This window comes from Rhinopithecus bieti, unplaced genomic scaffold (genome assembly GCF_001698545.2).
Source record: "Rhinopithecus bieti isolate Rb0 unplaced genomic scaffold, ASM169854v2 scaffold_12689, whole genome shotgun sequence".
Lineage (NCBI taxonomy): Eukaryota > Metazoa > Chordata > Mammalia > Primates > Cercopithecidae > Rhinopithecus > Rhinopithecus bieti.
Genome location: NW_016807758.1, coordinates 1,850,275 through 1,862,851, shown reverse-complemented (window position 1 = coordinate 1,862,851; position 12,577 = coordinate 1,850,275). Strand labels below are relative to the sequence as shown.

The following is a 12,577-nucleotide window of genomic DNA, read 5'->3' as shown; positions in this document are numbered from 1 at the left end:
GAACACAGCACTGCAGAGCCTGGGAACGAATGAGTGAATGAGTGAGCCTAAGAGTGGAACATATGGAAGGGATGTGAAAAGTGGGGCCTGTGACAAGACAGACTCTGACTTGCCCTGGGTACCACGGTGCCCAGAGCCCTGGGCCAGGGAACCTCTGCCCATCAGCCCAGAGGGGCCTGGTGTTCTCCTACACAGCTGTGGAGGGTGCAGCGATGGGGCTTCCAACCTTGCTGTGAGAATCGGATTAGAAGGGAGCTTTGTTGAGAGATAAGCTGCTCAGACCTGAGCCATCTGTGCTCTCTGAGCCTCACTCAGCCCTGCAGCACTGTGTTCGCCGTGGGCATAAACACCCTCCCCAGGATGGGGAAGGAGAGGCAAGGATTTCCCTGAACCAAGTCCCTCTGTGTGCCAGGCCCTTTGTGGGCACTTCACACCTGGCTATTTGCCCTCTGAGTAGGTCCTGTAATCTCAGTTTTCTAAAAAAGACCCAACATGCTCAGCTCACACAAAACACCCTCAGCAGGGCAGAGCTTCCAGCCCTGATGTGCCGGACCCAGGGCCTCTGTCCCTGCTCCTCACATAGTTACATTGTGTTGTGGCCAAGAGTGGCCTGCAGGGAAGTCTTTAGGGACAGGTTTGTTCTAGCAGAAAGTTGTGCCTCAGGCTCTATCACTGACCTTGTCAAACAAGGATGTGTCTGCATTGAGTTGATTTATTTATTTATCACTTGTTTGTTTGGGTGTTCTTTCTAGCAGACTCATGTCGGGAGGCTAGGAAGGGATTCCTTGGGGGGTCACTGGATGCTGGTGGTTAAATGCCAGGAGGCTGAAGATGGAGGCAGACTCTGCAGTCTTAGTCAGCCACCCTTGGGTGCTTGCTACCCTGCACCTTAGCAGGATTGATGGTCTCTGGATTTGTAGCTGTGACCAGTCATGGTGGAATGCTTGGCTGTTTGCACTGGAGAGACCCACATGGTGGCGACTGAGGCCCTGTGGTTGAGGTTGGCTCATGATAGCTCTGAAAGTTGAGAAAAGGACATGGAGTTCTTGAACTTTCCCAGGGTCCTTGCAGCCCAAGATGAAGCCCTCTAACATTGTAGCTCACTGCTGTGAAGGCTGAAAGGGGAGACAGGAGGCTGCTGGGTACCTCAGGTGCCAGGCGTGAGGGTCTCCGCTGTCTGGAGTCTTGCTTTGGGAGTGCTACACCTGTGGGAGTGCCCCAGGCACCACCCAAGGGCGGGGCTGTGGCTCAAGCTTGCATGGTTTGCAGAGTCTCACATGATGTCCTGGGAGGAGCAATGAGCAGACAAGAGGGACAAGGACAGGAAGGTGGCAAGGTCAGAGCCAGGTTGGGGGAGAGAGAGGAAAACACAATTAAGATGCATTTTCAAACACATTTTTTAAAAAATCAAAGCAAGAATTAGATCTTATCCTTTTCCCTAGAGGCCTAGAAGTGGCTTTCCATGGCAAACATGACCAGCCCAGGTTATTTCAGTCCCATCAAAGGGAATCTAATTGATTGCTAGAAGATGAAGAGAAGGTGGCTGATCCTAAGTGGAGCCCACCTAAGAGCCTCGGGTCTGGGAGGCCTGTTTCTAATGACTCTGGTAGGAGGGTCTGCACATGGATGTGTGCGCTTGGGCCCCCGGCTATCTCCTTCCAGATGGCACATGCCAAGCAATGTGTCCCAAAACTACATTTGCATCTTTTGACAAACCAGTCCCATTTATGGGAGGAATCATCCACAAGAAAGAAAAAGCTGCATGCATTAAACTATTCTTTATAGTTTTTTTTTTTTTTTCTTTAAGAGAGATAGGAGTCTTGTTATGTTGCGTAGCCTAGTCACGAACTCCTGGCCTCAAGCTGTCCTCCTGCCTCAGGCTCCCAAAGTACTGGGATTACAGGCATGAGTCACCATGCCTGGCCCATAGTTTCGTTTTTAATTGCAGAAAAAAAATGCCTGGAAACAATCTGAATATCCTATAATAGAGAACTTGTTCATTAGTAATGATAATTTGGCCAGGCGCAGTGGCTCACACCCGTAATCCTAGCACTTCAGGAGGCTGAGACGGGTGGATCACTTAAGCCCTGGGGTTCAAGAACAGCCTGCACAACATGATGAAACCCCGTCTCTACCAAAAATACAAAAATTTGCCAGGCATGGTGGTGCACACCTGTGGTCCTAGCTACTCAGGAGGCTGAGGTGGGAGGATCACCCGAGCCTGGGAGGTCGAGGCTGTGGTGAGCCATGATTGAGCCACTGCACTCCAGCCTGGGTGACAAAGTGAAACCTTGTCTCAATAAATAAATAAATAAATAAATAATAAAATAAAAAATTAATGATAATTCATGAGGATGGAAATGTTTCATGGGGACAAAACCCTGTGGTTATGACCACCGCGTAGCAACAAGAAGAAAAATGCTTCAGACTTAAATTTAAAAATGAAAAAATGAGATATAATTAATTAAAAATAAAACCAGGTAAACATGTTTGTACGGAAAGCAAAGGACACACAAATGAATGAGAAGGGTTACTAAGTTATGACCATGAGATTATTTTTTTCTCCTTCTGTTTTCAGATTATTACTATATGCAATGTGGTGTGGTAAGTAAGATCATGAAATCTGGAGAGAACCAGATTATTTGAACCCAAAGCCTGGATCTATCCCTTATTTCCTGGCTGTAGGACTTGCAACAAGTTACTTAACCTTTCTGTGCTTCAGTCCCTCATTTGTAGAAGTGAGAAGGGAAATAGTGAATGAGTTAGCGGATGTAAGTGCCACACCTAGTAATTGCTATATAAGCACTAGCTATACAAAGAAATACATTTAATTATAATTCATCCATCCACTCATATCTTAACCACAAATAAGTGATAATATTGGTGTGTTTTTCTGTTTTTTTTTTTTCTATTGGTAAGTGCTTTGATCTTCCCAGAGTGATAATCTTAGTAATATATAGCATAACTTACTCTTTTCCATTAATAGCATTTCATGAGCATTTTCCACCAGCATTTCTGGTGGAGACACATGATTTCCTGACCCCTGATCCTCCTCCACCTCCTTCCCTCGGCTCAGATCCCAAGGCTATTTTCTCTGGCTCTTACAATAAATTTTGTGGTTGACTGGTTGCAAATATGGTTGCAATTCTCCATCTCTCCTTTGCAGTTTCTCCCATCATGATATGGAGTCTATTTGCCGGCTCCTAAAATCTGGACTGGCCTTGAAACTTGCTTTGGCCAGAGTGAAAGTGGTAGAGATGAAGGCGGGAAGTTCAGAGCCCATATCTCAAGAGGCCTTACGTGTTTCCGTTTATATAAGTGGAACTCTGCAGACACGATGTGAACATTCCTGCAGGGAGCATGGAAGACCACATGGAGGAGAGGCTAGTTGTTCCAACCAAGACCATTCTACACTCACAGACACCAAAAATATGAGACACCCAGCCAAGATCAGTAGAGCTGCCTATCCAAATCCTAGAAGAATGAGTCCAGCCAAGACTGGAAGAAATACTCAGCTGACCTGTAAACTCATGGAAAATAATAAATACTGCTTTGGGTCACTAAAATTGGGAGTGGGTTGTTCTGCAGCTATGGCTAACAGATATAATCACAAGGAGCAAGACCACGGGTCTGAGGCCCCTCTGATTGAGCCACTGGGCAGGATGGGCTGCCAGTCCTCTTCACCTCCTCCTTTCAAGGGTCTATTTTCTGGGCATTCATGTCCATCCTGATATCGTTGTTGCTGAAAACCTCATGTCCTCAATGGGTAACATTTGTCCATGCAGTCTGAGCCCCTTCCTGAAGGCAGAGACAACCCTATGGCGAGGGAGGGACCTCTCTGTGCCCCTTCCAGCCTGAGTCTCCCACTATGGGCTCAGCCATTTTGCTGGGTTTCAAAAACAGGGAGGTGGCATGGAGCTCTCAGGACCTAGGCAGCCTCTCAGGCTCCAGGCTTCCCTCAGGACCTCCCAGTCTTCCCAAATAACTTCCTCACAGTGGGCCCAGGATGCATAGAAGGAAGGTGGCTTGACTGAGGCTTCAGGACCATGGCACTTCCTGGCTGGTGGGGCCTTCACAGCCATCATTCTGACCCCGGCTTAAGCCTGAGCAGCCCCTGGGCTTAGAGCTAGTGCTTGATGCCCATAAAGAGCCAACAGAGTCAGCACATTGAAACTTCCTTTAAAAAAAACCAGGCCAGATGCAGTGGCTCACGCCTGTAATCCCAGTACTTTAAACACTTTGGGAAGCCAAGGCAGGAGGGTTGCTTGAGGCCAGGAGTTCGAGACCAGCCTGGGCAGCATAGTAAGACCCTGTCTCTACAAAAATAGAAAAGTTAGCTGAGTGTGATGGCATGCATCTGTAGTCCCAGCTACTGGGGAGGCTGAAGAGGGAGGATCACTGGAGCCCAGGAATTTGAGGCTGCAGTGAGCTATGATTGTGCCACTGCACTCCAGCCTGGGTGACCGAGCAAGATCCTGTTTCTTAAAAAACAACAACAAAAAGACTAGCTGCTCTACAGATTGCTATAAATTTTCTAAATACTTTTTAAAAAGTCTTTTAAAGTAAATTGGTAAATGTAATAAATTCAGCTGTGGGGAAAAGAAAGAAAGATCAGACTGTTACTTTGTCTATGTGGAAATAAGTAGATGTAAGAGACTCCATTTTGTTCTGTATTTGAGATGCTGTTAATCTGTGACCCTACCCCCAACCTTGTCCTTGCAAGAGACATGTGCTGTGGTGATTCAAGGTTTAAAGGATTTTGGGCTGTGTAGGGTGTGCTTTGTCAAACAAGTGCCATTTAGCATGTTGATTTTCGAAGATGGTTTTGTTACATTGACCCAGAGTCCTGGGCCTTCCACATATTGTCATCCCCATGGGCCTACCACAGTGCTGAGATATAAAGCAGTGTTCAACAAAGACAGCACAGAATGAGGAGTAGTCAATATTTAGCAAGTGTGTGTGTCATAGCTGCTGTTGTTGGCTCAGGAACATCCTCCAGGCAACCCTGAGTTAATTTGTGTTTCTATAGACAGATGCATGGGCTTTGTCATACATCAGTGAACTGGAGCACACGAGGCCAGATTTCTGGAGCCTGGCACACTCAGCAATCCTGCTGTTGCTTACACAACACCCTGGGAACACTGACTCATCTGCTCCCTCCTTGTTGAACCCCAGCATCAGTCCATAAGACAGAAGGTGCAACCACCAAGCCTGGACAAGAACGTGCAGGCTTTGGCTGTCAGTGTTGGAATTGCCCTGGCAGGGCTGGGTCTATCTCCATAGCAACAGCAGGACATGTTTACAGGGCACTGTGTGGCAGGCTTGATGCCAAGTCCTATATAGACATGACCCCATTGACTGCTCATCATGGTCCAGTGAAGGAGATTCTATTATCACTTCCTCTTCACCGGGAGGGAGACTGAGGCTTGGCAGTGCTGGGTGACTTGTTCCAGGGCACACAACCAGTGGGCAGTGGAACTGAGATCCTAGCCCAGAAGGGCTGTTTCCTTCTGGGAAGTCAGCCGTCTGGCCTGCACGCGCATGTCTTTATACACAGGCTGCAGGAAACTTTCTGTCTACAGGGGAAGAAGTTTGTTGTCATGGAAAGAGGTGGAAAGATCCTGGTTTCTGGCTCTGCCTCAGTTTCTTTCTCAGTCTCGGTTTCCCAATCTATACAATGGTGACAAGACCTCCCCACGGTGGTCTCAAGAATTTAAATGAGATCACATGACAAGGACCCCGTACATATGTTTGTTTTGCTCCTTCTTGTTCTAAGTTGTTCATAAATTTCTACAATGGAATTTTAAAAACATACACACAAAAAGAAATCCAGTCTCAGCACAGGAGCCACACACCTAGATTTATTCTCCCAAAGTAACAAAACCGAGAAAACAGATGCACGTGTACTCGCACAGGAGTTAACCTGGCCACGTCTCCTGTGCACTGTGTGTGCTTGGGTGTATATCTGTCCATCTGTGTGTGTAGTGTGTGTGTGCTGTGTGTAGCTTAGGAGTGCAGTGTGTGTAGTTGTGTAGCATGTGTGTGATTGTGTGTCTGTGTGTAGTGTCTGTGTGTGTAGTGTGGTGTGTGTTTGTGTGTGAATGTATTTGTGTGTGTGTCTGTGTGTATAGTTGTGTAGTGTTCCGTATTTGTATTTATGTGTGTTTGTGGGTATAGTTGTGTGGTATGTGTTTGTGTTTGTGTGTAGACGTATTTGTGTATGTGTCTGTGTGGTATACGTGTGTGTGCTGTGTGCATGTGTCTATGTGTGTATGATTGTGTGTAGTGTGTATATGCATGTAGTGTGTTTGTGTGTATAGTGTGTGCCTGTGTGTGTAGTTGTGTAGTGTGTATGTGTCCATGTGTCTGTATGTATAGTGAGTGGTGTGTGTGTGTAGAGTGCATGTAGTATGTGTCTGTGTGTGTAGTTGTGTGGTGTGTGTTTGTGCTGTGTGTATGTGTCTATGTGTGTATCACTATACTGTGTATTGTGTGTATATGCTGTGTGTCTGTGTGTAGTTGTGTAGTGTGTATGTGTCTGTGTGTCTGTAGTGAATGATGTGAGTCTGTGTGCACATGTGTTTGTGTGTGTGTGTGGTTGTGTGGTGTGTATCTACTTATGTGTGTAGGTATTTGTGTTTGTGTGTTTGGGTTTGTTGTGTGTGTGTGCATGGCGGGGGCTCACACACTCCCTCAACTTCCTGCCTCTGAGCAGTCGGTGCAAGAGAGGGGAAGAGGAGGGGTAGGGTGTGTGAGCTCTTGGGGCTCACCTTCATCTCTCTCTGGAAGGTTTTCACCTTCTTTCACAGAACCAGGGGCCTGGGGGAGCAGAGCCACAGCCTGCATTCACCCTGCATCCTTCCTGGGCTAGCACCTCGCACTGGTTCAGCAAGAGGTATGTGAGAGCTGGTTATTTTTACCCTGGCTAGCTGCGTGTGATTCCAGTTTGGAAGAAGGGGATGTCAGCATCTCCAGGAGAAGGTCTGCAGCTGGAGTTATCCTGTTTTGCTTCTTCCCTCTGTCCTTCCCCTGCATCACAGCTGAGCATCCCCTTGGTAGCTGGGAAAGGCATGGAGGCTCCGGTGCTGGTCATGGACCCCATGGGCCATGGCCCCAGAGAAGCAAGTGGAGCTGGGACCTCCTCAGCCTCCTGAGAGAGGGCACTGGGGTTGCAGAGTTCAGGCAGGAGCCCCAGGTTGGTGTCAGGCTGTCTGACTCCACAGGCCTCCCCTTGGAGATCTGCCTGTCCCACACACGCTCCAGCAGCCTGGCTCTTCCACCTAGGCTGGGCAACTCCAGTGAATGCCTGCCCTGGCCTGGAGCCCCTGTGCAGGGAACTGGGTGCCCACAGCCCTCCTGGGCTTGGGCCTGTCCGCCACAGGCCTCCCAGTGCCCCCAGGCTCAGGGAGAGGGCAGCTTTGCTCTTCTGGGCCTCGCCCTGGTCATGCAGCCTGGATGCTGCCTGCTGGCATCTCTGGGACTGCCTAACCTCCTGCCAAGCTGTGGCTCTCTGGACCCTCATGCCCACTGCCCTGCTGGTGACCTGCATGCTGGTCTGAGCCTCAGGTCCACAGGGTTCACAGACAGCCTTAGTCCTTAGCTTCTGGGAGCACCTCACAAGCCCTGTTGCCCTCTGTCTTCCATACCCCCTTCTTGCCCTTCACCCTTGCTGCCTCCTCTGCCTGCATCCCCCACCTCCACAGTCCTCAGCCAGGCTCCTGGCCTTTCTTCAGGTCTCATAAATGTCACCTCCTCAGACACCTCCCACCTGAAGTAAGGGTGTTTCCACACAACGTTTTCTAATTGCACCCTGCTTTCTTTCCATGGTAGAATGTATTCAGTTTAAAATGATTGATTTGTTGACTTTTTGGGGGGAGTTATCAAATTAATCAACAAAACAAAGATGTCCTCCCAGCCACAGCCTGATGCCAGCCATGGGTGGGGGCTGATCAGCACGTGTGGCTGGTCCCATGGCCACTGCAGGACTTCTCCCCCACAGTCTGGACGAGGTGCGGGTGCTTACCTTTCGCGTTTGTCAAGTTGGGGCTAGGGACTCTGTGGCAGCAGAGCCTGGCTCTCTTGCCTGGCCAGGGCTTGGCAGGACGCCTCTTCCCTGAAGGTGGACACAAAGGAAGAGAGACTGTCCTTAGCAGGCTTGTCTGTGAGTGAGTGAGCTTCCCCTTGCGAGGCACAGGGCTCAGGAATATTTATCCAGATAAACTCAGGATGAGCCAGGCTATGAGAGGTCCCAGGGAAAGGGTGGGCCTTGTTGTGATTTACTTTTCAGAAATAACAATGTTGAGAGACACAATGGCCCCAAAACATATCCTTCTCAGGTTCCTGTCCAATAAGTAGTTTCTTTGACATAATAATTCTCCCCTTGGCAATCTAGTCTAAGAAAATACGCCTGAGTCGGGTGTGGTGGCTCATTCCTGTAATTCCAGCACTTTGGGAGGCTGAGGTGGGTGGATCACTTGAAGTCGGGTGTTCGAGACCAGCCTGACCAACAAGAAACCCCATCTCTACTAAAAATACAAAATTAGCCTGGCATGATGGCGCACTCCTGTAATCCCAGCTACTCGGAAGGCTGAGGTAGGAGAATCACTTGAACCTGGGAGGCAGAGGTTGTGGTGAGTCAAGATCATGCTATTACACTCCAGCCTGGGCAACAAGAGCAAAAACTTCATCTCAAAAAAAAAAAAAAAAAAAAAAAAAAAAAGAAAGAAAGAAAGAAAGAAGAAAATAAGCCTGAATAAAGGACATATTTTATGTACACATATACCTTTTACCACATAATTAAAATGTGCAAAGTAGGCTGAGTGTGGTGGCTTATGCCTGTAATCCTAGCACTCTGGGAGGCCAAGGTGGGAGGATGGCTTGAGTCCAGAAGTTCAAGACCAGCCTGGGCAACATAGAGAGACCTCGTCTCTACAAAAAATTTTAAAAATTAGCAGGGCATTGTGGTGCACACCTGTTTTCCCAGTTACTGGAAAAGCTGAGGTGGGAGGATTGCTTGAGCCCTGGAAGTCAAGGCTGCACTGAGCTGTGGTCATGCCACTGCACTCCGACCTGGACAACAGAGTAAGATCTTGCTTCAAAAGAAGAAAAGCACACAATTGTGAACTATCTAAATGTCTAAGCATGTAACTTCATCATAGCACATTCACTTGATAGCAAGTTATACCTGAAAATGTCAGTTGATTAATGCTACTTCAACAATCTGCCACAGTTAGTTCTAAACGGATAGGAAACTTTATGGGGGAAGATATCTATCCTCACTTAATTGTCACTAGGGTATCACTGGGAACCTCCAACATGTCCGAAAATAGAGGTCTGATAAATTGCATGTCATGGGCTGTGTTTATGAGGAATTCTAATCACTGTTTTCCTTATTATATGTGTGGCACATTTTCATTGTAGAAACTTTGTAAAACAAACACTTGTTATAATCCCACTACTCAGAGATGGCTGCTGCTGACACTGTGTTGTAAATGCTTCCAGAATATCTTCAATCATAAGTATTTTGGGTGATTATAACAATATATATAGTGATAAATAAAAAAGATATAACCTTGAACATACAGAGGTACATCAATTAAGTTTTTAAAATTCTACATGCAAGGAAATAAACAAAATGTTGAACATGGCTACTCTTGAATCATGGAATTATGAGTGTTTTTCTTCTCCTTATATATTTCTACAGCTCCAGCTCCCCCCACCAAAAAGTTTAAATAACCATAACCACTAAAACAAAAAATAAGTGTAGGCAGTCTCTAGAGGGTTAGACAAGAGAAAAACGGATTGAAACACAGCTATCTGAATCAAGAAAGGCAGCCAGGCGAGGTGGCTCACGCATGTGATCCCAGCACTTTGGGAGGTGGAGGTGGGTGGATCATGAGGTCAGGAGTTCAAGACCAGCCTGGCCAACATGATGAAACCCCGTCTCTACTAAAAGTACAAAAATTAGCCAGGCTTGGTTGTGGGCACCTGTAATCCCAGCTACTTGGGACGCTGAGACAGGAGAATGGCATGAACCCAGGAGGCAGAACTTGCAGTGAGCCGAGATCGCACCACTGCACTCCAGCCTGGGCAACAGAGCAAGACTCCATCTCTTAAAAAAAAAAAAGAAAGAAAGAAAGAAAGAAAGAAAGAAAGAAAGAAAGAAAGGCAACAGAGCTAAATATTAATATCTATAGAGGTAAAAAGATGGTGTCCCCTTCTTCTAAACATGCGTAAACATACCCTACCTCTCCACCACACACACCTTCATTCCAGCTGCTCATGGATATTTTCTGTGCATGAGGTTTTGGGATGTTCAGACTTAGATGGTCTACTAATTAATGTATTCATTTGCCCAACACTAATTTACTCTGTTCCAAGCATGATACAAGTACAAGAGAGTGGCTCCAGAAATTCTAGATAGGTAGGACTTAAGCACAATTATCTAGCTGAGAGGTTGTATGTGTGTTTGCATGGTGAACACACCACTTTACTTAGGCTGGGTATGTATTTGGGGGTACAGGGGCTGTGAATGGAGCCCCCATGCCACCTACAGGCAGTCCTGAGCCCCAAACCTGTAGGTTCAGGAGCAAGAGCCCGTCTTTCCAGGGCTCAGGACTGCCTGCCAAGGCCTGCCCTCCAACAATTCCTGATCAGAGTCTTCCCAGATTCTGAAATCCTGCTCAGGGACCTGCACCCTGGGGGCTGCCCTACCTTCTGTGGAGAAGATGGAGAAGCAGAGAAGCAGGATGCAGAGCATGCTGAAAAGGACTAGAAGCCTCATGGTGAGAAGGCAGACTCTCACGTCCTGGGAAGGGAGCTGTGCTGCGGAAGTCCTCCTTGGGGCCACCTTGGACATTTATAGAGTCATAGAGAGGCGTTTCCCAATAGGCAGGGCCCTAGTAACCTTGCAGTTCTCCTAAACGGTGAAGTCAGCCCCTCCCAAGAGGAAAACCAGCCTTTCGAGATGCAGTTAGTAACCTGTAACACAGAAAGCTGTAAATGCCCAGCCCAGAGAGGTTTCAGCACTGGCTTCAGTGGTGAGAGCAGGAACCAACTGCCCAGGAAGAGCCACTGTCTAGAGTTGAACGTTAACTTTTAGTGTCAGTAATCATCCTATCAAATGCAGCTCTTCCTGCTCATTCCTCAGCTGTGTCTGGGAAAAGGATCATAAAACCCTTGCAGGTTCTCATCCAAGGATGAGCCTTGAGTAACCAATGAGATGTAGGGAGCACAGGCCCTGGAGTCAGATGACCTGGGTTTGAGTCCTGGCTCTGCCACTTAGCAGTGTGACCTCAAACTTGTCCTTGAATGTCTTTGGATCAACTTCCCATCTGTGAAATGGGCACAGGACTATCTCTCGTACAAGCCTGTATGAGGCATGTATGAGAAGCCATCTGCATCACACAGCTCTTAAAGCAGGTGAGGCCATGACTGGACTTTGATGTTTAAGACAGTGATGAAATGAGAAGGCACTTCAAGTACAGGATCACACTGAACAAGGCCTGGAGGAGAGGAGCCTCTGCCCAGGGCAGGTATGGGGAAAGTCTGACCACAGGTGCAGGAGACTCAGACGCCACCCATTCACTGGGCATGTGACCTGGGCTGAGCTGTGCGCTTGGCTCCAGGGACACAGAAGACACTGTGCCTCGCCTCAAGGAGCTCCTTTTGGTGGAGAAAGCTGTGCAGACGAGTGACTGTCTCACAGCATTGTAAGTGCTGTCTATACTGAAGGAAGGGGAGGTAGGTTGCTCAGTCAGATGGTGGGGGAGGGAGGGGACGCTCTGCAGAGATGGACTGAGATTGGGTGGGGGATGGCCTGGCATGGTAGGTCAGGTCGTGGTGGGCTTCCTGGACCAGCAGAAGAATCAGACTGGCAAAAGGGAGGCCGGGGGGTCCTTTAGCCAGGTGGAGACTGATTCCAGGAGTGCTTTGGGCTCCTTTTCCATCAGAGAGGGTCTGAGTTCCCTTTAATAATAGTGCATGGGTGCCTGAACACTTGCTAGGCTCTGGCCTCAGATGGTGTCAGAGGATCCAGAGCCCCTGGGCCTATGAGAGATGGTGGGTAGGAGGAATATTTTTGGGGAGAAATTAGGATGTTTCCCATGCACCCTGATGAGCCTCTGTCTGGGCTGCTCTCAAACCTCCACTCCCAAACCAGCTCTACTCATCCTTCCAGCCCCAGCTCAAGAATCTCCCTACCTTGAAGCCTTCCCTGGCCCCTGGTACAGGTGGTGTTAATGCATGCTATGACCTTTACCTCAGCCTGCTGTTTCCCACTGGATGATGAGCTCCTGGAAACTCAAGACCTGAGCCCAGGGCAAATCATGGGCAGAATCCTGGTAAGTTGGGGCAGGCCATGTGGGCCAATTGCACCTTTATGTCTGGCTGAGCCTCTCTGGTCAGCTGTGAGCAGTGCAGAGCTCTGCAATGTCTTGGGTGTGCTGAAGGTTCACTGTGACATCTGCCCATCTGGCCCAAGGAAGCTGTCATCCGGGAGGTCAGACTTGGGCAAGAGGAGGCAACCCAGCCCAAAGCTTAGAGGATATAAGAATTGAGGAGCATGCAAATTCCCTTC

The 12,577-nt window shown here is 48.2% G+C and overlaps 1 protein-coding gene across 2 annotated transcripts; it reads right to left on the bottom strand.

Moving 5' to 3' along the window:
- Positions 1-360: 360 nt before the first annotated feature.
- GPR15LG (G protein-coupled receptor 15 ligand) lies at positions 361-10,838 on the bottom strand. 2 transcript variants are annotated; one of them, XR_001887606.1, is made up of 4 exons: positions 10,714-10,838; positions 8,024-8,113; positions 1,147-1,285; positions 361-1,017 (listed from the first exon to the last, which is right to left on the bottom strand). XR_001887606.1 is itself a non-coding variant. In XM_017883736.1 (3 exons), exons 1-3 carry the CDS (start codon positions 10,781-10,783, stop codon positions 1,200-1,202), a joined length of 246 nt encoding a protein of 81 aa, XP_017739225.1. In that variant the 5' UTR covers positions 10,784-10,838; the 3' UTR covers positions 697-1,199. The 2 variants fall into 2 exon arrangements, 1 of the variants encoding a protein (XP_017739225.1); XM_017883736.1 differs by having other exon boundaries at positions 697-1,285.
- Positions 10,839-12,577: the final 1,739 nt, after the last annotated feature.